This window comes from Corvus kubaryi, unplaced genomic scaffold, assembly GCF_017639235.1.
Source record: "Corvus kubaryi isolate FWS band 111438036 unplaced genomic scaffold, C.kubaryi_AGA036_p1.0 37385, whole genome shotgun sequence".
NCBI classification, from domain to species: Eukaryota; Metazoa; Chordata; class Aves; order Passeriformes; family Corvidae; genus Corvus; species Corvus kubaryi.
This window is the reverse complement of record NW_024581127.1, coordinates 12,979,264-13,006,343: the sequence shown is the minus strand read 5'-3', so window position 1 is coordinate 13,006,343 and position 27,080 is coordinate 12,979,264. Positions and strand designations below refer to the sequence as shown.

The following is a 27,080-nucleotide window of genomic DNA, read 5'->3' as shown; positions in this document are numbered from 1 at the left end:
CGCGCGCGCGCGCCGGAAGCGCGTCTCCCGCGGCCCGGCCAAGATGGCGGCGGATGCTGCCACCGAGCTGCTGTTCCTGGACACGTTCAAGCATCAGAGTGCGGAGGTAAAACGGGGCTCGGGTCCGCCGCTCCTCTCACCTCCCTTTCCCTCCTCTCCCTTCTCCTGGGCTGCTGCCGACGCCCCCTTGCTCGCGTCGGGGCCTTCCCCCGGGGCGCGGAATCCCCTCTGGGGCGGGCCCCGGTGGCGGTCGGGCAGGAGCAGCCCTGGGGCAGGTGCCGTCAAGGGGCGGCTGCCGCCTCCCCCCCGCCTCGCCTGACACGAAGCCTTGCTCGAGCCGCTGTCGTGGTAGCCCTTGGCCCTGCTGGCAGGGGGCGGAGGGTGGTGGGAAAGGAGCGAGGATTTAGAGGTGATGGGGAGCAGAGGCGAGAGGGAAACAAAGAAGATAAACGTGCTTCGAGGAGGCGGTAATGAAAGAAGTCGACTAGAGGACCGTGCCGGGCCGCTTGTGAGGTTCCTGATGCTCTTGTGTAGCTGATGATGAGGAGAGATATTTGTGTGTTTGTGAGATATTCCCTTAGATTTATTTCCTTTACGTGCCTCACGCACAAAATGAGTATTTCAAGCTTTTTTGGCAGTGGTAGATAGTGCAAATATTCCCCTTTGAGGCTGTTGGGATCCTGAGCATCTTTGAAACTGCTGGTTTTGCAGCAGGTTTGCCCGGGGCTCCACTCGATGTGCTGTTCAGGGGGGAAAAATAGGACTATTAGGGGAAAAGTTATTGTGTACTGGAACATGAGAAGGATGTTACAGAGCCATAGAATAACTCGACTGTGTTCATGGATAGGCATTAGGGAAAGAAAAGGGAGTATTTTGAGCTCACGCTGCAATTAAATGCGATTGAAAAGTTATTCAGGAGTCTTCTAGCTGTCTGGATCAGCTAGGCCCATGGGTATTTTTAATTCTGCTATTTGAGACAATGTTAGGCAGGGAATGCTAGCCACTGCTGTTCCCCTGGGTAGAAGCAGTAGCCACTCTTGTACCTCTCCAGGACATTATATTCTCTTCTTGAACATTTTTAATCCTGTTATTTTTTTAATCATTTTCTGTCACTTTCGTTCTTGCCAGTGACATTATCCAAACCTGAACCTTCTGTATTTTACGTGTTTCTTGAAAGCCTTTATGTTACACTAATTTTTCCGCTATGTGGATTGTGAGTGTTGCACTGGAACTTACAGTTCCTGAAAACTACTGCTGTATTTCTGAATAAAATTATTTATTTGGCTTAGCTATGCAGTTTAACTACTGTTGAGGGTCTTTCTTAAGGTTTAGTAGGAAAAATGAATTGAATTCACTTGCTGTTTTGGTGATGTTGATGCATGGCTGTCAGGGTATAATCCTGTATCATTTAAAGAGGAACTTGTTTTTATTTGTGCGGTGCTCCTGGGGATGAGGGTTCCCAGCAGCAGCCCTTCCTCCAGAAATCCGAGTCTCCCGCATGACTCAGATCTTTTTTAGAGGCACAGATGATCTCCCACAGCCCTCACTCTGTGCAGCCTGCACTCGCCCTGTTCCTGTGTCTGTGCTCCTGTCCTAGTTGGATTCCTTTGGTTCCACCATCCAGCTTCTAACACATCAGCCCATAGGCCAAGGTCTTGCATTGTGTGCTAAAAAATGTTTGTATAGATGTTTCTTGTTAGTAGGCAGTAATACATGCCCAAAACCATATCTTAAAAACTGCTTTTAAAACTCCACTTTACCTGTTTCATTGCTTACTAGCTTTCTAAAAATTTTAGTACTTCCATGCTTTCTGCTGGTTTCATTTGCTTTCTGATTGTGGTGAAAGAGATACATTTCGACTGCAGATCAACCTGTTTTGTAATTTTCATTTTTAGTTGTGTTAGTAGACACTTAGATCAGTGGTTTGGGTTTTTTTTTCCCTATAAGTCTGCTAATTCAGTTTGCTAATTGGAAACATGATTCTGCTAAGAAAGTCTTTATATGTTTACAGCTGAACATAAAGTTATATATGTGTACTGTTTTATGGGCATATATATGGTAAACATGATGGATAAATGCAGTAAGACCTAATGTGGTGAATTTAGTGAGAGACTTCCAGCATTAATTTTTTGGTAGCTGCTACATGGAAAGCCGCTGTAACTTTAATAACTTCCTAGTTTGCTCAAACATCTTTTTGGAGTGTATAAGAATTCTTTATACTTGCTGTTTTTGTGTGGTAAGCAGAAATGATATTTGCTAAAGGTTTTCAGGTGTTGCAAAATTGGAAAAATACACAGCATATGGAATTTTTGTACAGGTCTAGCAAAATTGGCTTACAGTACCATTATAATTTCTAATATTATATTTGAAATATGATATTTGTTAATGTTTAGAATTACACCACACATACCTTCTGTCTGGTGAAAACAACCTGTTACTGTTTAAAAGATTCTTTCAAATAAAAGTAGTAAATTAAGTAAATAAATCAGTAACATTTTCTATGAAAAAATAGTGTTAAATATATGAAAAATGCCCACATTATATTAAAATACATTTTTTCTCTCTAACATTCTGTCTAATTTTTCTGTGTTTATCAGTGTTTAGCATTTTATAGAATTGAATTTTATTATTAAGATTGCAACCTTAGTTCCATTAGTAGAGAACACAAGTACATGGTGGTGTTCATGTTTTACATTTCCTAGACTTTGCTTATTCTTTGTTTTGTAGCAAAGTACCAATATTGATGTGGTTCGTTTTCCATGCGTGGTTTACATAAATGAAGTCCGTGTCATTCCTCCAGGAGTGAGAGCTCACACAAGTTTGCCTGACAACAGGGCTTATGGGTAAGTGAAAGATACCAGGTATCAGATTCAGGAAAATCTTCCTCTTATTTTTTTCTTGAACTTTTCTATCTCAATAGACCTTCCTACATAAAAATGTAAAATGCATTTATGTGTTTGCTGAACTTGTAATTATTTTGGGGAGTTAGTTAAACAGTATAATTTTGTTGTGTTTTTTTTTTTCCTTTGTAGTCCTGCTTACTCTGATAAGGAACCCATCTAATTCAATTTTACTTCTAATCTGTTTCTAGAGAGACATCCCCCCATTCGTTTCAACTGGACTTGTTTTTCAACAATGTCAGCAAACCAAGTGCCCCTGTTTTTGATCGGCTGGGAAGGTAAGTTCTTTCAAGATTAGTGTGTGACTTCATTATCTACCTTTTCTTCCTGAAAATTTTTATAGTGCAGGAAATGCACAATAGACAATCCTGTATCTCCCATGACTTTCGTATTTGGTTTGAACTTTGCTAGTTTGTGCTCTTATTCTTTTCCTCTGATCTGTTTCGAAGGAGAGAGGTTTATGCTTAAAATTTAAGAAAAACTTATGTTATTTTTAAATTTACAGAGCCCATATATATTAATGCAAAGAATTCTGTAGAAATAAGTGATTTTGCACTCTTGCTTTTAATAGTATGTATTTGTCCAGTGTTTTATTATTGGCTTGTGTGATTAGTAGTGCTGTGTTTTATTTCTAGAAACATGCTTAATATTAATGAAGCATGACTTTGTATCTTTTATTTAACAGCCTTGAATATGATGAAAACACTTCAATTATTTTCAGGCCCAATGCAAAGGTAATACAGTGTGATTTAAACCTCTTCTTTCCCTGCATATCTGTCTTTTAGGTATAAATATGGTTGCATGTGGTGTGTTAGCACTGTGTAAAGTGTTTGTTGTTTCAAACCTTCTCCTAAAACCTGCCTGTAGTTTAGATACTCTTTATTTTAGAGTCTTGTGATTTTTTGTTTTGGTTTTTTTTTTTTTTTCATTAATAGGCTGTAGTAGATTAGGGATCTACCTAGGCAGTAGTTATAGTGCAAGGAATTTAATGCTTTTAGAGAAAGATTATTTGTTGCAATGATTGATGTGTTTAAAGTTTTCTCACTTTTCAAAATGTGGGGTAAAGAGGTATTTTAATGTTGGATTTTTCTTTTGGCTTTTATGCAGATATTGATGCAGTGATACTAGAGTAACTCTTTTGAAGTTGTCTTTAAGTGTTTTTTTTTTTTTTCTAAAAACAAACAGGTCAACACGGATGGATTGGTTCTTAGAGGGTGGTACAACTGTCTGACTTTGGCAATATATGGCTCAGTTGACAGGGTAATAACTCATGAGAGAGAGTCACCTCCTCCACCACCCCCTCCACCTCCACCTCCCCAGCAACAGCCTGGATTGAAAAGAAATCCAAAACATGGTGAGCCTTGGGGGAAGACAGAGACTTTTTTCTTTTAAAAATCAGTGTTACAGTATCCCATCTGAAAATCAAATCCCCAATTCTTCCACATTTTAGATTACAGTGGCTTTCAGTTTTCTTTATTATGTCTTTAGTTTCATATGGTCTTCTAGATTTATATTGAATGATTTTAAGTAGGGTCTCATCCAGTGTTTTTATGAGAGTGATTCGTTTGATCTGTTGCTTGTTACTTTGGATAGTCAAAATGCAGTTTAACTTGTGTGAACTCATCAAAATGATGATTGGAATATCAAAAAAAAAAGTGATTAGAATAGTATTAAAATCATAACAAGAAATTTTCACAGTGGTAGTTAACTTTGCTTATCTGACTGGTATAAAGTACATTACAAAAGAGTGCTCAGCACTGGTTTTGGAACGGCCATGAATAGAATCCATGGTCTAGTTTCTGCTTCAATTTTGGTTTTAGATTTAAAATTAGAACTATTGTTCAAAGTATGGCTAGAAGACTTCAAAATTTGAATACTATGTGTAGTAAAAAACAGTTGTAAAAACTAGTTGAGTAAAAAGTAAACTTTTTTTAGAAGCAATTCAGATATTATTGATAGAGTTGCAATATGAGTAGTGTCAAAACCAAAATTGGCAATTACTCATGTAAGTTTTAAACAAGTATTATATTAAAAAATCAGTAGTGTTAATAAGCTTGTTTATTGATGTAGTTCTTGTTTACATCAAAAATTACTTAATCAAAAGTGGCTTTGGAAAGTTGCCTCACATAATGCAGAATAAAGATAAAATAAAAGCTGGGCAATGGTGTTCCCTAGTCAAAAGTAGCACTGAAACCCCAAAATTTTCTGCTTTTATTCCTATGGTTTCATTAAAAGCAAGTTTTTATTTTCCCAATAAATATAGTTGATGGAGAGAAAGAAGACCAATTCAATGGCAGTCCTCCAAGACCACAACCTAGGGGACCAAGGACACCTCCAGGCCCTCCTCCTCCTGATGATGATGAGGATGAACCTATGCCAGTGTCAGGTAGAATGAGAACAGACTGTGTTTTATTTGCTGCACATCATTGCTTAGAGGAGGCAGAATTCTGTGTTCCTTCCCAGCGTGAAGTTTCCTGTCTGCTGTTACTTCTGCTGGACAGATTCAGTTTTAGGAAAGGGATTTGGAAAAAAAAAAAGTTTTGGCCGTTAAATTGCATCATTTTAAAAGATAGTAGATTGAGAATATTGGCTGTTGATCAATGCACTGTTGAACATGCTGCTCATGTTTTATGTCAGTATTCTGTTGACTCTGCTGTCCGTTGTCCTTCTCCATTATTCTGCAGCATCTGCCAAGTTACCCAGTCTCTGTATTGGTTAAAAGTGCTAAGAACTCTACATATGCATAATCTTGCTGTACTAAGTGATTGTGTTCAGTCAAATCACCTGAAGATTTTCAAGATGCCTTTTTTGCATCTCTGGTATATGTGATGCAGAAAGCTAAAACATATATATTGCTATTAAAGACAATAAAAATATTTCTATAAATACGTTAGCAAAAAAAAGGAGGGCTGAGGGCAATCTCCTTTATTGGATGCAGGGGGATACATGGTGACAAAGGATGTGGAAAAGGCTGAGGTAGTTAGTGACTTCTTTGCCTCAGTCTTTAGTTGGAAGATCAATCACTCTCCAGGTACCCTGGGCTGGAAGACAGACACGGGGAGGAGAATGAACCCTCAATAATCAAGGAGGGAATGGTCAGCCCAAGTGTACGGGACCAGATGGGATTCACTCATAGGGCCAGTCCTGTTTGATGTCTTTGGATTTCAGACAAATCCTCTTATTTCTGAAACTTTGTATCTATTTTTAGTGGTTGGGGAAAAAGAAGATGATGTGGACCATAGGGAGGATTACTTTGAGCCGATTTCTCCTGATCGAACATCCATTCATCAAGAAAGCCAGTATTCTGATGATGGAGAAGTAGAGGAAGATCAACCAGAAGAAGGGGAAGATGATGATGATGTGGATGTTGAGGAGGAGGAGGATGAGGATGATGATGATGATGATGATGGTCATACAGTAGAGAGTATTGCTGATGAGGAAGAAGAGGAGGAGGAGGAAGATGATGAAGATGAAGAAGAGGGTGAAGAGGAGGAAGAAGGTGATGGTAAGTTGTAAAGAGTTTAGAAAAAAAATAGAGGTTTATGAAATTTTGATGGCAGCACCTTCATGAAGAATATGTGCAAAGGGAACTGAATATTTTTCCCTTGGTTATTGCAACATTGCCTTGCCTGTGGTCCTGACCTCTCTCAAGAACAATATTTTGCTGTGGAATATTTATTGTTTTATAGTAAAACTTTCTATAAATAGAGGAAAATAAATACAGTTGTATAGGTGAGAATGAGCATTCAGTCTTGTTACATTTTGTTTAAAAATGTAGGAAAGGGGTGCAAGATTATTTAAGTAAAAACCAAATGAAATTGTTTGTGTAATAAAGTTAGTCGCCATCTTCTTGTATTACTTAAAGATCTCACCCATGTCTATGCAAAAATTTCAGGCTGGAAGTTTTATGATAGATGCAATCACAGGAGGAAAATTGGACAATATACTTGTAGTAATGTGTACTCTAGTTAAACTTTTTGCTTTATACATTCTTTTAAATGACTCCATTATTACATAAAAAAACCTGTCAGATGGGGCTTTCACTCATATCTTGAAAGAGAAGGCTTTTTGTATGTTGGAGTGTGATTGTTCTCTAGCTAGTAATATTTGTATAAAATAAATCATTACTTTGTATTTGGAAGATATTCTCTGAAGTTATGATCTGGTTTATTCATAGCTGATTTGGTAACTTAATCTTTCTCTTTTTAGGAGATGATGGCTATGAGCAGATTTCAAGCGATGAAGATGTAATTGCTGATCTGGAACGTGAAACATTTAAATATCCAAGCTTTGATATTGAATATACTCCTGAGGATCTGGCATCTGTGCCTCCTGTGACATATGAACCTTTTGAAAAGGAGCTTGGACCACTTTTATACTTCAGCTGCCCTTACAAAACTGTGTTTGAAAATGAAGTTGCTAAAATAAAGGACCAAGACCCAGAAAAAGAAAATTCAGGGGCAGTGGAAGGCTCAGTTAAATTAACTGAACTGTTGGAATTATATCAAGAGGAAAGGGGTGCAAAGTGGGTCACTGCATTAGAAGAAATTCCAAGTTTAATAGTAAAAGAATTGAGCTACCTGCTGGTGAAAGACACAAAGCAAGACTATATTACCCAGCTAGTAGACTGGACCCTTCAAGCTTTAAACCTTCAGGTGGCTCTCAAACAGCCCATTGCTTTGAACGTTCGACAACTCAAAGCTGGGACAAAATTGGTATCTTCATTAGGAGAATGTGGGACTCAAGGAATAACGGCACTCTTGCAGGCAGGAGTTATTAATGTGTTGTTTGAACTGTTGTTTGCAGATCATGTATCATCCTCCCTTAAACTTAATGCTTTTAAAGCTTTGGATAGTGTCATTAGTATGACTGAGGGAATGGAAATGTTTCTAAGAGGCGGCGCAGATGTACATGAAAAAAGTGGTTATCAGAAACTCCTGGAACTCATACTGTTAGATCAGACTGTGCGAGTTGTTACAGCTGGTTCTGCAATTCTCCAGAAATGTCACTTCTACGAGATTCTGTCAGACATTAAAAAGGTGGTTGATCAGTTAGCAGAGAACACTCCTCCTCTTCCTAACCACACAGAGCCAGAGCAGGACCAGGACTTGGCAGGACTTGAAAGAACCAACCAAGAATATGAAAATGATGTGGAGGCTCCTATGGACATGGATCATCTTTTGGAATCTTCTAATATAAGTGAAGGAGAGATGGAAAAACTTGTTAGTCTTCTTGAAGAGATCTTTCATTTGATGGAAACTGCTCCTCATACGATGATTCAGCCACCTGTGAAATCTTTCCCAACCATGGCACGCATTACAGGCCCTCCAGAAAGGGATGATCCTTACCCTGTCCTATTTAGGTATGGCAGTTGCAAATTCAATTTCTAGAGTGTATTTCCTCCAGCTTGGTAGAGATGTATTTCAGGGGTGACTTTGTTGAATAACACTTTGCTAGATATTTCACTTAATTCTTTATTGGGAGATTCTAGATTGTGCATTTGAAGTCTGAGAGAGTTCGATAAGTTAATGTACCTGTTATTTTGTTGGCTTTCTATCAACCTAGAATGCACCTAGCCGGAAGTCAACATCTCCTTATTACTGGTAACATGCTTGCCCTTCAGTCGCATTCATAGATGCTGACCAGTTGTGCTAGGTGCTGTCCAATTTGAAAATGGTTGTAAACATAGGGTATTTCATTTGTCATTTTGGAGCATGTCTATGTGTATGGATAAAATAGGTCTGGAATCCCTCAGTCTGCATGTTGAGGTGACAAGATGCAAGCCAGACTCAGAAGTCATGCAGCTGTGTCAGCGTAGCTCACTGTTACACAGCACAGGCAGAGGAGCTGAGGCCTGCCTGCCTTCAGCCAGTTAAAACATCCCATGGGTTCTTTCTCTGTTTGCAAGTTTCTGTCTGGAAAGTATTTCTCTATATGCTGACAGATGTCTTTGGTAATAGTTGTGTTGGTCATGGCTGAATACAAGTATCTACACACAAAGAGTGTTCAAAAATCACTGCTAGATATGCTATAATGATTGATTTCCTAGCACATTTAAAACATTGGATCTGGCATTGATGACAATTCAGATGCAGCAGATTTAATGAAATATAATATCCTGTTTTGTGTGTATATAGGGTTGAGGTTTTTTTTTTGTTTGGGGTTTTTTAATGAAGATCAGAATTCTAGGATTTATTTCTTGTAAATAATATAGCAATTATGTTTTGTAAGGTTTAAATTTTGTACTACTTCATAATTAGTTATTATTTCTTGTAGTCCACACAGCAATAAGTACTGAAGCTAGGAGGTATGTAGTTTTATATAATGTTATTGTGCAGTGTGCACAAATATTTGTAGCATTGCTGATTCCTTTCCTGGTTTTGGTTTGATTTTTTTTTTCCAGATACCTTCATAGTCACCACTTCTTGGAATGCATTACTTTGCTGCTGTCTCTTCCAGTGACAGGTGCACATCCAGGTGTGCTTCAAGCTGTCCGAGATATATTGCGTTTCCTGGCACAGTCACAGAAGGGTCTTCTTTTCTTTATTTCTGAGCACGAAGCAACAAACTTGTTGGTTAGAGCACTTTGTCAGTTTTCTGATCCAGATCAAGAGGAAGGTCTGCAGTCAGATGGTGCCAACGAGGATACTTTTGCCCTGTGGCTCCTGCATTCAACACAGACATTACAGTGCATTTCAGAATTGTTCTGCCACTTCCAGCGATGCACAGCCAGCGAGGAGACTGACCACTCAGATCTGTTGGGAACACTTCACAACCTTTACTTGATCACCTTTAACCCTGTAGGAAGATCTGCTGTAGCTCATGTATTCAGTCTAGAAAAAAATCTCCAAAGTCTTATTACTTTAATGGAATACTATTCCAAAGAAGCTTTAGGGTAATGTATGCATTTATTTATTTCCTGTAGTTTTTTTTTCATTTTAAAAGTATCTATCTTTTATAAATAATTCAGTACATCTAAAATATTTTTCTTTTAGATCATGATGTTTTTATTTAAAACCAGAACAACTTTTAAGTAGAAGAATGTAATACAAAATCAGGCCTGTCATTTGTAATCAAGTATTTAATACCCCAAATCTGTGTAGGTCATCAACAAAGTTCTTGTAATATATGTAGGGCAGACTTTTGGTTATATGAAAAAATCAGTAAGTAGGCAGTTTTCATTCAAGCATAAAATGTTGCCTGTGAAACAAAAGGTTTGACTGGGTACACAGAGTATACACTACTCTGGGGTGGGGATCTCTCAATTCTTCAAGTTCTTGTAAATGTTAAATACAGTCATTGTTTTCTCTGGACGGGCAGTTGTACTACTTTAGGTAGCAGTGATTTTAAAATGATTTGTGAAACAGATGAAGTTACAGAAAAATATTTGCATGCCATGTGGCTGGATCTCATGGTTTGTTGATGCTGAAGTAAATATGAATGTGTATAATGTAGCAGAAAGTGTTCACTCACCAAAAAGCATAGGAGGAAACTGTCTGGGTTTCTTTCATTGATAATTATGTGGGGCAATCCTTGTTGAAGGTAGAAGTTCTGTACATAGATTTTTAGGGGTCAGATAATGAAAATCTAACAGATATCCAGTTGTATTAGCTGAGATCTAAAGAAATTCCTTATTGTTGTTTCAGAGACTCAAAGTCTAAGAAGTCAGTTGCTTATAATTATGCCTGCATCCTTGTTTTGCTGGTGGTACAGTCTTCCAGTGATGTCCAAATGCTGGAACAGCACTCAGCACCTTTGCTGAAGCTTTGTAAAGCAGACGAAAATAACACCAAGTTGCAAGGTACAGTATGTGTAATTATCAACTGAATTGTTTGAATGTATAGAAGAAATCTTTTTTATGTGGATAATTGGTGCTTCACAGTTGTCTGGTTTGGATAATGAAATTACTTTTCCAGTTGCATCTGATCAGTTGAGTCACTGAGATAATATGTAATTTTTTTTCTCTTAGTGAGAGTTAAATAGGAAATTATTTATACTTAAATTATTTTGCAAGTAAAAGAGCTACCATGAATTTTGGATAATTAGAGGAAGTTTGAAGTTATTCAAACTGTGTTGGTAATAGGAGAGCAAATTTCTGTAAAAGTGGACTAGCTAGTCAGTGAGCCTAATCTTATTTTTGTTCACTCTTGTTATTGTTGTGGTTTAATCCCCACTGGAAACTACGTACCACACCACTGTTGCTCACTCCCCCACCCACCCCCAGCTGGATGAGGAGGAGAATCAGGGAAAAACAAGTAAAACTCAAGGATTGAGATAAGAAGTTAAATAATTGAAAAGGAGTAACATATAATAATACTAATAATATAATGATATATATTATATACTAATAATACTAATGCTAACAACAATAATAATTGTAGTAAACAGGAGAGAAGAGATAAAATCCAAGAAAACAAGTGATACATAAAGTAATTTCCCACCACCTGCTGATCAATGCCCAGCCCCTTACTGAGCAGTGATGAGCCCCTTCCAGGCAACTCTCCCAGTTTTCATACTGAACATGACATCCTGTGGTATGGAATATCCCTTTGGCCAGTTTGGGTCTGCTCTCCTGGCTGTGCTCCCTCCCAGCTTCTTGTGCAGCTCCTCATTCACAGAGCATGAGACACTGGAAAGTGCTTGACTTAGGGTAAGCACAACTTAGCAACAACCAAAACATCAGTGTGCTATCAATGTTGTTCTCATGCTGAATCCAAACCACAGCACTGTACCAGCTACTAGGAGGAAAACAAGCTCTATCCCAGCTGGAACCAGGACAGCGATGTAGTCTGACAGGGTCTTTACTAATAAATAATCCTGGGACTGTTTTAAGGCACCTAGGTCAACAGGCATGGTGGTCCATGTTACCCTGTTACTACATCTTTTGACATCCAAGCTCTGTCTTGGTGTCAGCTTGTGTTGACTTTCAGATCAGACCTGGGTCACTCAGAAAAATCCTGCTGGGGCCTATTCTGACATCTGAATGTTGTCTGATGTCCAAAGTTGTGCTCTGCACTGGTTACTTGTTTAGACATACCAATAATTTCTTCCAAAACTTAAATGTACTGGAAGAAATCAGAATTCTTCAAAGTTTTAGTTTGAATCTCTCCTCTGCCATGCTCTTATTTTACTCCTCTCCTGATCATCAGACCGCTTTATGAGAAGCAGGGCTAGTTTATTAAACCAAATTGTGAAAACAGTCTGAGTCATCAGTTCATATCCACTTGATCTTCATGTTCTTTTAAATACTTTCAGGAATGATGGGTTTTAAATCTTCAAATCTCTTGTTCCAAAAACCTGGGACTTTCAGGTTATTCTGGACTAAGAGAGAGACTGATAATCTATAAGGACTTCTAGCATGAGTGGAGTACAGAGCAGAGATTGGCTCCGTGTGGGCACTTAATAGAAGTTTTGTACTCCGTTTGTAAAAAACCTATTCTGTACATTAAGGGGAATGTGTTTGGGTTCTTTTCTTTAGCTGACAGTGCCCCTTAGTGTCTTTCATAAAAAATGTTTAATTACAGATAATGTAGATAGTGAGATGAAAATTAATTGAGCCTTCAGATTGACTTGAGCCAAATTTTGTCTGTATGCATATATTGCCTGTTCTAAACTTTTATTTTTGTTGATGCTTTTCAGCTGGCTACAGAGGTAGTGTGCCTCACACATTTCACACTTGGCTTTAGTACCTATTGTGTAAATTAGGTACATTTTGATTGAAAAAGGTTTTATGATCATGAATTCACTGACTTAAGTCTTTTTTTTTTCCCTAGAGCTCAGCAAGTGGCTTGAGCCTTTGAAAAACCTTAGATTTGAAATAAATTGTATTCCAAATCTTATTGAATATATCAAACAGGTCAGTAAAATACAAGTAGATGCTATCTTTTACTTATATTCTATAAGCTTAGACCTTTTGTAGTCTGGTATTTTGTCTTAGATTTGTACTAACATATGATATTTAAAAATACATACTGTTATCCAAAATAGATGTTTTTGTTAAAGCTTATGATCTAAGCTGGGTCTTGCATTGTTACATTTATTGAAACAAAATCTAAGGTAAATGTACAATGCAAAGGTCTAATCATTTAAATCTTTTAGCTTCCTGTAAATCACAATGCAAATGTTGATGCTCTTTTTTTTGTTTCTGCCTTATATATGACTGCTTTCCAAAAGGCGAAATAATTAAACTTAAATTTTGTGATATACTTACAGTAACTAAATACAGAATTTGAATACTAAGGTAGCAATATACTCATAAAGTCCTTCCTTGTAATACAGGCTCTTCCCTTTTTTCTTTTTCTGTTCCCCTAAAAGAATATTGACAGTTTGATGACCCCAGATGGAGTTGGTCTTCCCACTGCACTTCGTGTTCTTTGTCATATTGCATGTCCACCGCCGCTGGTAGAAGGTACGGCTGATGTATTTGTACAGGTTAAAGTACAAACCTTAGTTCTTTGAGCCTTCTACTTAAACCTGGCTAAAGTGTAACTGTGAGAAACAGGAGAAATTAGACATGCAGAAATGTTATTTCTTTTCTGTACAGGTCAACAGAAAGACCTTAAATGGAACCTTGCTGTTATTCAGCTCTTCTCTTCCGAGGGAATGGACACCTTCATCCGGGTGTTACAGAAGCTGAACACCATCCTTATTCAGCCTTGGCGACTCCATGTCAACATGGGCACCATGCTGCACAGAGTTACTACTATTTCTATGGCCCGCTGCACACTTACTCTCCTTAAGACAATGCTAACAGAACTGCTGAGGGGTGGATCCTTTGAATTCAAGGACATGCGTGTTCCTGCAGCACTTGTTTCTTTACACATGCTCCTCTGCTCTATTCCTCTCTCAGGCCGCTTAGATAGCGATGAACAAAAAATCCAGAATGACATTGTTGATATCTTACTGACTTTTACACAGGGTGTTAATGAAAAACTTACCATTTCTGAGGAAACTTTGGCGAACAATACTTGGTCTTTAATGCTGAAGGAAGTTCTCTCTTCAATTTTGAGAATTCCTGAAGGCTTTTTCTCTGGACTTATACTGCTTTCAGAATTGTTGCCTCTTCCACTGCCGATGCAAACTACTCAGGTATAATTTAGATGTATTTAGTTTTTAAAGAATTTTTATTGTTTAGAATCCTTTGACCATTTTTGCAGTGGTGGAAAAAACAGATTTGTGAAAGAATGAATTAAAGTTCTTGCAAAGCATTTGTGCTCATACAGATTCTTTGTAGATAAGTCTTTTTCAGCAGAAACAAAATTGGTATTATTTGGCATTTTCTTAAGTTAGCAGTCATATGTTGTTCTTTTGTCCCTTGTGAGATTACCTAGACTGTCTCTGAAAGCTTTTAATTTAACTCTGAATGCTGAACTTGGTATATTAAGGCTCTTCTTTCTTTTGTCATGGATCTTGGATTTGTGATCCTTCATAAGTAAGCATAAAAGGTGTGTGACAACCCATGCTCCTGAAGGAATACCTAATTTACTGGCATCATGTCCTGTCGTTTGGTGACAGTGAAAATGGCATTCCATGTTTTTAATGAGGACAGTACTCATACTTAGTTTTTGTTTATATGTTGTGATAGAATTCAGGTTTTACCATAAAAATTGACAGGAAAAACCCTGCTGCCCTTCTATTCCTGCAGGTAATAGAAGCCCATGATATTGCAGTGGCACTCAACACCCGGAAGCTGTGGAGTATGCACCTCCACGTGCAGGCCAAGCTGATACAGGAGATCGTTCGATCCTTCTCTGGTTCGTCTTGCCAGCCCATTCAGCATATGTTGAGGCGTATTTGTGTTCAGCTGTGTGACTTGGCTTCACCTACTGCTCTCCTCATCATGAGGACGGTATTGGATCTAATTGTAGAAGACCTGCAAAGGTATTTTTGTTTTCTCTTGCAAAGATTTCGTTAATGAACTGTTAAATTCACCTTGCTTCTGCGGAGTAGATTTTGCAGGAGGAAAATACTTTTGGAAATACTGTTCGTTATGGGCTGAATGAATTCTCAGTCCGGTGCTATGTGCTGAGTTGTGATAATGCTTAAGGTTGCCAGAGAACCAGCTCATCCTTTAAGTTGTGATGTAGACAGTTTCATGTTGTGTGTTTGTGGTAAGTATTTTAGGAAGGTTTTCTTCAGGCTGGCTTTGCAAAGCCTCATCTCGCCTATGAAGTGCTTTTAAGGACCTGCAAGACACGAATAAGAAAAGTAGGCCAGTAAGGTTTGCTATACTGGGATTACGTATGTGTAGATGTTTGTAAACTGGAGGAAGTTGAATGATAGAGATTCAGAGGGTTTTGAAACAATGAGTGCTCTTCCTTTAAAAGCACCGTTATCCACAGAGATACCGTTTATATAAAAGCATATTTATCTTACTCAATTAGATGCCCTACAGTGTGTTAAATGCATAGTAGATTAATTAATTTATGATGTGACCAGAAATTCTTTAGTGAAAGTTGAGCAGTTTGCAAAAAGTAAATGGAACTGTAAGTTTAAGTATGCAGACTAGGTGGATTTTTTTCTAAAATGCAGAATTATATGACTCCTGTGGTGGTTGTTTCTATAGTTTCTTAGATGACTTTAAAACAGCTTTTTCACAGTGCACTGATACCCTTTCAGCAACACAGAAGATAAAGAGAAACAGTACACTGGACAGACCACTCGATTGCTCGCTTTATTGGACGCCCTGGCTTCACATAAAGCTTGTAAATTGGCTATTTTGCATCTTATCAATGGAACTAATAAAGGAGATGAAAAATATGCAGAGGTTTTCCAGGAGCTCTTGGCTTTGATGCGATCAGCTGGGGACAATGTCACTCATCAACAGTGTGCTGAATATGTAACTTCCCTTTTGCAGTCCCTCTGTGATCAGGTATTTTCTATATTTAATGCATAATGTGTGTTGATTATTGTAGCAGACAAATTAAATGAGATTGTTTCTTAAGTACCTTTTTTTTTTTCAAAATTAAAAATAATCAGCATTGTTAAAACACGAGAAGAAAAAGTGTGCATGGTTGGCTGCTTTGGCAGATTTACTGCCTTCTTGGTCTTGAATGTAAATGCTTTCCATTTCATGACTTGTCTTCCACTGTTCTGGTAGCTCATCAGAGACCAGAAACGGAATGGCAGAAAGATTGCCTCTCCTATCGGCTGAAATGGATGTAATTTCTCCGTGTGGGCCACTGACAAAACTTGAGTTGTCACTGTTCACTTCTTACCTAGTTAAAAATATATGTATCTCTTAGGGGTCTAACTGAAACCTCTTGAAAATGTATTCCAGATATAAAGATGTGTATGCTATGCTGGTACCGTAAAACTCCTCCATTAAAAAAAGGCAGAAGTTTCTCTAGAGCAAGATAAGAAATGTTAGTTGAAAACTGATTTATAGACTAGCCTTGGTAGTTTCTCATTAACGTGTGCACAGATTTGCATGTCATTATTTGTGTCACTAGTGCATGTATTTATTTGATCTAGTGCTTACCCAGTTACACAAAAGACGTTTGGATGTTGTTGGTCAGTAGAGATAATCAGCCATTTGCATATAAACAAGATCTCTCTGCTCATACAAATTCATTGTGAAAATCAGTCTTGTTTTATTTTATGTAAAATATGGAAGTGACAGTAGGTGCTAGACTTCCTAGGTGGTGTCTGCAGCCTCTTAATTTTCACAGAACCACAGAATTAAATAATATTTCAAATTGGAAGGGACCCATAAGGATCATCAAATCCAACTCCCTGTCCTTTGCAGTAATATCTAAAACTAAACCATGACTAAGAGTGTCATCCAGGTGCTCTCTGAACTCTGACAGGCTTGGTGCCTAACCACATCACTGAGGACCCTGTTCCAGTGACTGACCAACTTCTCAGTGAAGAACCTTTTCCTAATGTCCAACCTGAACGTCCCTTGATGCAGCTTCATTCCATTTCCTTGTGTCCTGCTGGTCACCAGAGGGAGGAGAGCACCTGCCCTGCTGCTGTTCCCCTTGAGGCACTTGTAGATTACTGTCAGGTCACCCTTCAGCCTTCTCTTCTGTAGGCTGAACCAGCCAAGGGACTTCAGCCTCTTCCTGTGTTTTGACCAGTGTTTTGAGATTGAGGGACGCATTGACTACCTAGGCAGGAAACTGTGTATGTTACCCAATGACTGTTCGGCTTTTGTTTGTGGCTCTGCTACAATATTTCAGAATTTGAATCTTTTATGTTTTAGAAATAAATAACGGTTTGTAACCCTTAACAGAACTGCATAAAAAGAATTCTCTAGATTAGTATTTTGCTGGTCAGTAATAACTGAAATACTGGAATAAGATGATAAAGGGATAGTGAAAGAACTCAGTGCTTTTGACTTCATGTATGGTTTATACTTACTACAGGCATACAGAATGCATTTTTACTATGTGTGTAATAATCATTCTTTTAGGATATTGCACTTATTTTACCAAGTTCATCAGAAGGCTCTGTGTCTGAATTAGAGCAGCTTTCCAACTCCTTACCAAGCAAAGAGCTGATGCCCTTAATTTGTGACTGTCTGATGGAAACATTAATGAATTCTGAGAGCAGTTACAGTTGTCTGCTGACATGCATCCGAACAATGATGTTCCTTACAGAGCATGACTATGGCTTCTACCACTTGAAGAGGTATGGTATTTTATGATATCACTGACAGCTTAAAATTGTTTAAAAACTTCTGTAGTGCAAAATAATTTCCTACATGCTTAGTAGAAAATGTTGAGGATAAGGCACCTAAGCTTTTGTTTCTCTTTGGGACCTCAGTTTTTTGCTCAGTATTTTGGTCTTCCTTCACACTCTGAGTAATTTCTGCAGTATGCACACAGAAGCACTTTATTTCGAGAAGCAAACAAAGCACTGAAAAAAGGTTTGTACAGTCTGTTTCCCCACTCCAAGCCTGGAGGATTCGAATGAGATATAGTGCTCTTGTTCTTTCCTTTTTGAGACACTCACAGAGCTCTCATCTGGAACACTGGAGAACTGTCTGTAATTCCTCTATTTTTAGGAGATTCAGTTTGTACTTCCCCGAGTGTTCTGACCTCCAGACAATTAAGGCCTTAGAAATGAGTTTGTTTTTTTCCAAACTATTTTTGTTAACTCCACTCACTTGGAACAGAACATATACGTGCATTGGACCATATTGTGTTATTTTGACACTGGATTATTTATTCTATGTTTGGACCTGTTTCTGTTTGCTGAAGTTGAGGTGCAGAGGCAAAAAGGTGAGGTTTGCAGAGAGAAAAAGGAGCCTTGTCAGTACAGTGTTGTTCAAAGCACTTTAAGTAGTGCTGTTGGATGTAAGAAGCCATACAACCACCAATGAAAAATTAGCAAGTTACAGATGCTGTTCTTTCTATGATCCCATGTGTCCAGATGTCAGCTTCAGTGCACAGCCTTGCTATTTCTGTGTTGCCTTTACAGTTTGTTTTCTGCAGTTAGGCATCATGGTATGCAGTGAAATTGTAGCTGCAAGCATGATCCTGCTTCATACATAAGGTCTTTGTGCAAACACATATTTCTGTACTTCAGTACTTCAGTCCCTTTTCTGCCGAAGATGAAGTTATAATTTTTTGAATGTTTTGGAGGTAGTATATATAGCCGTGTATGTGCAGTCTGAAATAAATGCAGAGGGTACTGGTGAAAATGGGAGTCTAGTACAGAGAAAATAGTGAAGCTCCAGCTTTGTAATCAAAGATCAACTTGATACTTGTAAAATTTGCCAAGTTTATTTTCCTTATAACTAGTTATGGTGGAATGGTAACAATGTATGTACTAATAAAGTATTTTCTCTCTTTGTTTTTCAAACAGCTCTCTAAGAAAACACAGCAATGCTCTGTACACTGTATTAAAGCGAGTAATAACTAGTTTCAGCAAAGACACGGGTGAACTCGCCTCTTCATTTTTGGATTTTATGCGGCAGATTCTAAACTCTGATACGCTGGTAAGTGAATATGTATTGAATACTTAAACTCAGCTGCACTTCTCTGAAACCTGTGGTGTGAGACATGTTCAGGAACAATTATTTCAGAAAGCAGTTGATTCTGCAGATTGCTGGGTAAGGCTTTTCCATCAGTAGTGTCAGTGCCATCTTTATTTAGTTTTTAATGAAATCTGTGAGAGCTGGGCAGAATGTATGTTTAGTTAGTAAGAGGGTTTTTCAGCGGGAAGAAGAGCCTATCGGTTCATACTGATTTCCTACTATTCACTTTCCTAAGTGAATAGTATGCTGTGGTGTCCCAGTTTTAGATTCACAGCATCCTGTTAGAGAGTTGCTATACTGATATGTAGTATAGAAAGGACTATAAAATACTTGTTAATTCTGTGATACAGACCTCATCTTTTACAGGAAAGGGTTGCTTTCATCTTGATGCAGTATATAAACTTGCCTGTTGAAATGTACTTCGTTAAAATAATTTACATCATATGTTTTTAAATCAAGAGGTAACTCATTTTACTAGATTTGCTCTAATGTGTGTTTGAATTCAAAGGGGTTTGCAGTCCACAAATACAACATTTGTGTACTTATTCCCCAACTGTCAAATATTTCAGGGATGTTGTGGAGATGATGGAAGCCTTATGGAAACAGATGGATCTCATCCAGGCAGAACGCTGGGTCTTACCACTGCAGAGTTAAAACATCTACTGCAGAACAAAGAAGAAACCCCAGAAAACCTGCTTCTTGATCTGGAGAAACATGTTATGGTAAAAGAATTCAAATAACCAGGTTGATGTTGCAGTTTTCTGTATGCATGTCCTAAGATCTGAGGCAGTTAATGGTGTCATGGAAGGCAGAAAATGCCAACAGCAGAGGGTGTAGGGTAGTGGTGAAGCAGATTATTAATGTAATAAACAACAGGAGCCCTGGCTTAGCAATGGCTTGATGTTACTTGATGTTACTGGCGGTAACAAGTGGAATTAATACTGGGGGCTGGATATTGTTGAATGTTTTCATCAGAAGCCTGAAAAATGGATACATCTTCAGTGAATTTGTAGGATGGGGGGTGACTAATCTGATGTACAGCAAAGCCTCAATCCAGGGAGACCTCAATAAACATTTTAGGATTGATTTAGCAGAAAGTTTGTGTGACTTACTAGGAAAAATGCAAAGGTCTGCAGTGAAAGGAGGATAGCAGTCTGGGCTGAAAAGGGCTGGGTGGTTATGTTGGTTGATAGGTTGGATGTGGGCTGCCAGTGCACGGTCACTAGAAACAAGTGAGTGTGTTCTGAGCCATCCTGGAAGGAGCATGGTCAGCACTTCCAGGGACCTTACTGTCTCCCTCCACAGGATGCTGCTGACCTCTCATGTAGAGTGTTGTGTTCACCTTTAGCCAGCTTTGCCCTCTCACAAGTTCTAGAGAGACCTGGGGAGACTGGAGAGGGTTCTACCAAGGTGGTCAGGGACCTACAGCACATGTGCTACAGAGAGAGAGAAGGAAGAAGCTGGGCTTGTTTAGCCTGGTTAAGAGGGTGCAGGAGCTATTTCAGAGTTTCCCACAGCTATTTGGGGAGATAGTAACAAAGATGGTAGAATCAAACTTCTTTTGGTAATTCCAAATGATAAATCGAGGGGCAATGCCCCCAGATTGTGGCTTCTGAGGTTCAGGTTGACATTGGGGAAAAAAAAGTTAATGACTGAGAGAGAAGTGAAGCACTGAACAGGTCAGTGTGGCTGTGTGCTCTCCGTCACTGGCACTTTTTTTAGACATGGCTGGATAAAGTTATGGCTGACCTGATCTGGCTTTGATGATAGTCCTGCTTCAAGCAGTGAGGGTGGGGATTGGACTAGAGGACATGCAAAATTCAATGCATGCAACTTTTTGTGATTAAAACTGCAAACTAATATTCAAATCTGATTCTGTGTAACTGATGGCAGCCATGCAATAGATGGCTACTTTAAGAGAGTCCATGAAACAGCTGCTTCACAGCCTATTGATCACAAATGCCTTTCCAGTGCTATATTCCCTTCTGTCCCTTCCCTGGCTGCCTACATCTATGGTAAGAGATTAAAAGCCACAATTGTTTTGAATGAGAAACAGCAGACATTGGAATGCTTTAACAGAGAGCTTCTTAAATAAAACCTGGGGCAATGTCTTCCTTGGGACTGTTATAACGGATATTGCATCAACTGGGAATGAAACCTAGAATGTGTGTGTGGTGACGTGGTATAATATCACATCCAGGAGCTCTCTGCTGTTGTTTGTGTACTTGGGTGTCTTGGTTTCACTATTTGTGGCTGGATAGACTGTTGTATAGTACCTTCCCCCTTTTTGTATAAATAAGCAGAGTGTGCTTCCTTTTCTGAGGAGGAGAAAAAGTTCTGACTTGTTCTGTGTTGACATAGGATCGTTCTAAGGAAGATGATGGCCTTGAATCCTTACTGGACAACATTGTTGGAGTGAGGCAGATGTTGGAATCAGCAGGTGATTCTTGTCCACTGAGTGACCAAGATGTTGAGCCTACTCTTTCTGCACCAGACTCTCTTCAGAATTTGTTTAACAACAGGTAAAATGGTTAAGTGTGTCAGCTTACCTGTGATTTACTTAAGAAAATTGAGTAATTTATGCATACATAAATTAACTATATTAAAAACAGGATCTAAACAGCCCTGTTGTCACTACTACCCACTAGGCCCAATGTATTGAATGTCATGTAAGCATCAAGGGTAAGGCAGCAATGTTCACCCCAGGTTCTGTGGTGCTGTGTACGCTTGCAGTTGGTTGTGGTTCATAACCAAACAGGCCTTGGGCATTGTTTTGTTGTAGGACTACATACGTGTTGGCAGATGTGATGGATGACCAGCTGAAGTCCATGTGGTTCTCACCCTTTCAGGCTGAAGAAATAGACACTGACTTGGATATGGTAAAAGGCTTCATTAACATATCTGAAGTGAATTTAAGAATGAGGGTTAATCTGAACTAGTAGCATCAGAAATTCATATGGCCAAATGGTTTGTTTCCCTGAGCTCACCTTTCTAAATTGACCCAGATAGAGAGGTTGGCATTTGGTAAAGGGGCTATCAAATGCCTTCAGGTTGACTTGGAAGCAGCTACAAAATCAGGACCTTTTGCACTACCCTAGGGGAACAGTTTCTGTGTCAGTCCCAAACTGCTTTTGCACTGCTGTTGAGGCTTTTCATCAATTTGTATTAAATGTAGAAAAGAATGTGATTTAATTTCTTCTCATTGCTTGTCTTCTGTCATTGCAGTAATATCCACAAAAGCCTGATAGCTACACTTTTTAAAATTTAAATCTTTGCTGTGATGTGACAAAAGTGGGAAACATGGCAGTAGTAAATGAAACTACATGAACAAAAGCTTTTCACAGTTTTTGAAACTTTTATTATCTAAACTTTAAAGCTAATAGTGAAAAATACATTTGCATTCTTGGTTTTTTAAAACTAAGGAATTGGCAGTGTCTTAATTTCTTGTGTGAGAAATAATCAGTTTCTGTTGACTTCATTGCCTTTATTCTTTTTTTAGTTTTACTCTTTTAATTAATGTGCAATATAGTTGTGTTTTAATTTCTTAAGCAAAACCAGAATGGTTGATTCTTGTATACAAGTAACATTTATAAATTTATAGGGCTGTAACTTAAGCAAGAGAATTATCCCACTGCAGGTCATTAAATGACAAGACAGATGTTCATATTTGAGAGCTATGCCCTTCACTGCTTTTGTGTTCAGATCAGTCAAGATAATTTTGCTGCAGCTCTGCTGCTTGTTTTGTTTTGTTACTGCTGCTCTTTTTGTTTTTTGGAGGTGCTAGTAATGACTGTTTTGATAAAACTAAATTCTCTCATTGAAGGTAAAAGTTGATTTAATTGAACTGTCAGAGAAGGGCTGCAGTGACTTTGACTTGCAAGCTGAATTGGAGAGGTCATTTTTGTCAGAACCATCATCTCCTGGACGCACAAAAACCACAAAAGGCTTCAAGCTCGGCAAGCACAAGCATGAGACCTTCATAACTTCAAGGTAAAATGAGTTCAATGAGTTAACAGTGTCTTCAGCACTGATTTGTATGTTGTCAAAATGTCCAATACCTTTCAAATTGCATCTCCAATATGGAGAATGCCTGACCATCAGTAGTACAGTGTTACATTAACTAACTCATGGCTTGTCATGACAGTGGGAAATCTGAGTACATAGAGCCTGCAAAGAGAGCTCATGTTGTGCCACCACCCAGAGGAAGAGGAAGGGGAGGATTTGGACAAGGAATTCGACCACACGATATCTTCCGTCAGAGGAAACAGAACACAAGCAGGCCGCCCTCCATGCACGTGGATGATTTTGTTGCTGCAGAGAGCAAAGAAGTGGTTGCTCCAGATGGGATACCACCAGCCAAAAGGCCACCAAAAGTGTCACAGAAGATTTCTTCGCGTGGTGGGTTCTCAGGGAATCGTGGAGGACGAGGAGCTTTTCACAGTCAGAACAGGTTCTTTACACCACCTGCTTCAAAAGGTATGTTGGTTCCTGTACTAGAACTGGAGTAAATGCATGCTAAAATTGCTTCAGTAATACTAACCCAATTTCCTAGCAGTTCATCATCCCCAGTGTGAGATCTTCCTGAAGCAGTGTTGTTGGAATGAGTTGTTTAGCACTAGGAAAGGCTCTCTTGAAGGTGAGAACCTCCAAAGCTGTGCAATTGAAACAAGGCTGTGAATTCCCATGCTGCCTCTCTGCCTCTTTTTTACAAAAGGAGTCATCTGTTTTAGAAACTGTTGGAGTGCTTCCCTGCCTTTTGTGACATGGTCGTTCCTGAAATCAAGCAACACAGTACATATCTGGGTTAAAATGAGGCTTTGGAATAAAAAGATGGAAGATCCTGACAAGAATAAGATGAAATTTTCAGTGAACCTGGAGATTGTAGCCTACAGAGTGTTAAGTTTCTTTCATACATAGACAAGATTGCATTCCTTTTCCTTCCATCCCATAATTAGGGCAAGTCCTTGCAAAGTAGAAACAGAAAAGGCTTCCATTTATAAACTTACAAATACTAGGATTTACTTCACCTCAAAATCTGAAAGTATAATCTGTGTTAATACACTAGATAATGTGAATTCTTGTAAACTTGAGTCCTTGCCTGATAAATAGATCTGTTCCCCCGATTCTGTGCAGAATAGAGTAATTTGTAGACTTCAAGTTGGAATACTGTGGGTATGTTAATACAGAGTATCTTTATCTATTTAAATTGTGTAAATATTATGTTACCACCCTGAGTACTGTGAAGATTGAAATGGAAAAAAACCCAAACCCAGTGATGTTTGCTCAACAGTGTGTTGGTTTTTCTCTCCCTATCTAGGAAATTACAGTCGTCGTGAGGGCGCTCGAGGCTCAAGCTGGAGTGCACAGAGTACACCCAGGGGAACCTACAATGACAGTAGAGGTGGTCAAAGCAATTTTAACAGGGGTCCACTGCCACCACTGAGACCATTAAGTTCAGCAGGTACATGGTATTCATATGGGCATCGAACTATAGAGAATTCCTTGAATTTCATTTTTGCTTTACAAATGAAACCATGCAAGGATGCTGCAGACACCTTGAAATTCAGCAAATGTTTTAAGCATATATGAACAGTTGTCACTGAGACTGTGTCAAATACGTGCTTTCATACGACCTGCCCTGTAACCCATAGAACTTGCTGAATTGAACACTTGATCGCAGAATCTTAATTTTGCACTCAGACTTTTGTCATTCGGTTGTCTTCGTACCTCCATGGTAATCATAGCGCAATTAAAGCAGCAGTGCTTGCCTAAAAGAAAAGTGAAAATTAAAAGGAGGAAACAGACGCTGTTTGTATCTCATCCTCTTTTTGTTTCTTACGCTTTCGCAGCAGCTTCTCCGCCTAGGGCTTTTTTTTTTTTTTTTTCCAACTGAGTATACTTTTCTTTGCTTTAAGGCTACCGACCGAGTCCTCGCGATCGTGCTTCCAGAGGCCGCGGAGGAATTGGACCGTCTTGGACAAGTGCTAATAGTAGTAGCAGTGGTGGCTCAAGAGGAAAGTTTGTTAGTGGAGGCAGTGGAAGAGGTCGTCATGTACGTTCCTTCACACGATAAAATAAGACCTAATGGTGGAACAGCTCAACCTTGTGGACTTCTGTGAAGATGACAAAGAAAGCAGCGTCACTAATGGACCAATTCAGAGTTTCTGGTATCTGGAGGACACCAAGAGAATATTTTTGTCTGAAGAAAAAGCTTTTGTTTGATACAAGACTTGAAATTTCAATAAAATTCAAGACTTTTTGTGTACAATTGTAAATTTTTTGTTGCTTTTGAAAGAATGTTTCAATTTTTTTGTGGATTTCAGTAGACAATACTCAGTAAAGCAGCTCTTTGAGTTAAGACTTGAAGGACTTCTTAAATATTAATTGTGCCAAAAGAAAGGTGCAAGTGTTTTGTGTGTGACTTATTACTGCAAGAAAATTTAAAAATATGTATGTAAGGCAATTTTGTTCTTTTCTCTCAGGTTTAGAGCCATTAGCCCTTTTTTTCCTTTGTTATTTTGTTAGCCGGTCTGGGTTATTAATGAATGAAGTGTATCTGCCATCAGGTGAAGTAGCTGATGATAGAAAATTGACTGAAATTAATTAATCTGTTAAAGAATACAAATGGAAATGTAATTTATGTAGGTTTTGTTGTACTTCTTGGGTAATGAGATTAGAAACTTCTAAGTCCCACACCAGGTAAAATTTGAATAAAATCTCTCACTAACTTAAGGGAGAATAAGTCAACATTCCGTCACTTACTTTACAACTCCAGCCCATGCATAAGGAGCACAAGAGTTATTCATTGGAAAGCACTGTATACTTTCAGTTAAAAAGCAAGATACTCATATCATTGGAGAATCTGGAGATAATTTGTTGCCTGCCTCTCCTCTGCCCAGCACAGCTGAGGAGAGGGCAGAGACACAGATGTATAACCTGAGCAATCATGTAGTGAGGTAGTGATGTGAAACCTTCTCTATGAAGAGTTGGGTTGGAGTTTTGTTCCTACAATTAGACTGAGATACAGTGCAAAAAGAAAAACTTTGAGGAGTTGGAATTCATAAAGAAATGTCACTACTAGATTCAATTCTAAATTTATTTTAATACTGAATTCAGTGAAGTAAGGTTTTATGTGTTTGCATTCCTTTGGGCTCCATGGGTTTCATAGAATGAACAGATACTCAGTAGTCATTGCATTTTTGGGTGGGGTGTGGTAGCCTTGCCTAAAGGCCATATGCAATCTTTGCAGATGAGCTCCACTGTCAGCTTCCTTTTCCCTTATGCTTTGGTCTGTTGACATTACAGAAGTGCTTTGGAGGGGTCTTACTCTACTTAAATATGGTGCAGTTCTTGTTTAACGTGATTTTGACTTATTTTGTCTGCCTAGACTCATGAACTTTAACACCCTATTTTAAGTGTTTCTGAATTATGGTATTATGTTAAATTGAAATCTTTTTAGCTTTATACTGCCTGACTAAATTGAATAGGTTTTTCGTTTGATACATAGAAGGCCTCTATTAGCTGTATTTTTTCTGTATGGAGACTCTGAGACAGTGTCCCATTGCTTGGAAGGTGATTTGAAAAACCTATGAAAGTGGGAAACTTCCATGAATTGGCTGGGTGCACCTACAGGGAACAATATCGGTTCATAAAGGGTTTAAACTTATTTAAAATAACATGGACAGATTTAGATTGGAAGCCAAACAATTTTCTGAATGGTAAAATAACAGGGAGATGTAATTTTACTAATAATTGTAATTAATAAAATGGGTGGAGCTTTCACAGGCATTACTGTTATTAATGCTATTTTTTTAAGGAGCACTGCATAAATATTTTTAAAGCTGACTCACTCTTTTATACCATGTGTTTAAGGTGGTTTTATTTTTTTAGAAATTTTACTGTTTTTGAAACTAGCAGGGATATAAATCATTTGGTTTCTGTCAGGGAATTTGAAATGAAAAGTAAAGAAAAGTGTCAAGCATGGAATAAATACATAAATATTGAGTACTGGTTCTTCAGAGTTTAAAATACACAGCATGTCACATTAGTAATTTTCAAACTAGGAGGAAATAAAGGGTTGGTTACATTGGTGTATGAAAGCTCTGTAAATTTAGTTAAACATGAAAAAAGAAGTGTGTGTATATCATGTTTGTTTTGTTTTTTTTTTAATTAATGAATTTAGTTCTGTGACTGTT

General features: G+C 38.4%; 1 protein-coding gene across 1 annotated transcript; it reads left to right on the top strand.

Annotated features, from left to right (window-relative positions):
* On the top strand, positions 1-27,031 carry VIRMA (vir like m6A methyltransferase associated). The gene is made up of 24 exons (XM_042035938.1): positions 1-106; positions 2,728-2,843; positions 3,092-3,178; positions 3,586-3,634; positions 4,086-4,254; positions 5,164-5,286; positions 6,109-6,405; positions 7,110-8,262; positions 9,304-9,795; positions 10,547-10,701; positions 12,674-12,756; positions 13,215-13,308; positions 13,444-13,988; positions 14,545-14,780; positions 15,519-15,771; positions 17,317-17,534; positions 18,714-18,846; positions 19,455-19,607; positions 21,247-21,407; positions 21,668-21,764; positions 22,709-22,875; positions 23,030-23,361; positions 24,203-24,346; positions 24,801-27,031. Exons 1-24 carry the CDS (start codon positions 44-46, stop codon positions 24,956-24,958), a joined length of 5,478 nt encoding a protein of 1,825 aa, XP_041891872.1. The 5' UTR covers positions 1-43; the 3' UTR covers positions 24,959-27,031.
* The last annotated feature ends 49 nt before the right edge of the window (positions 27,032-27,080 follow it).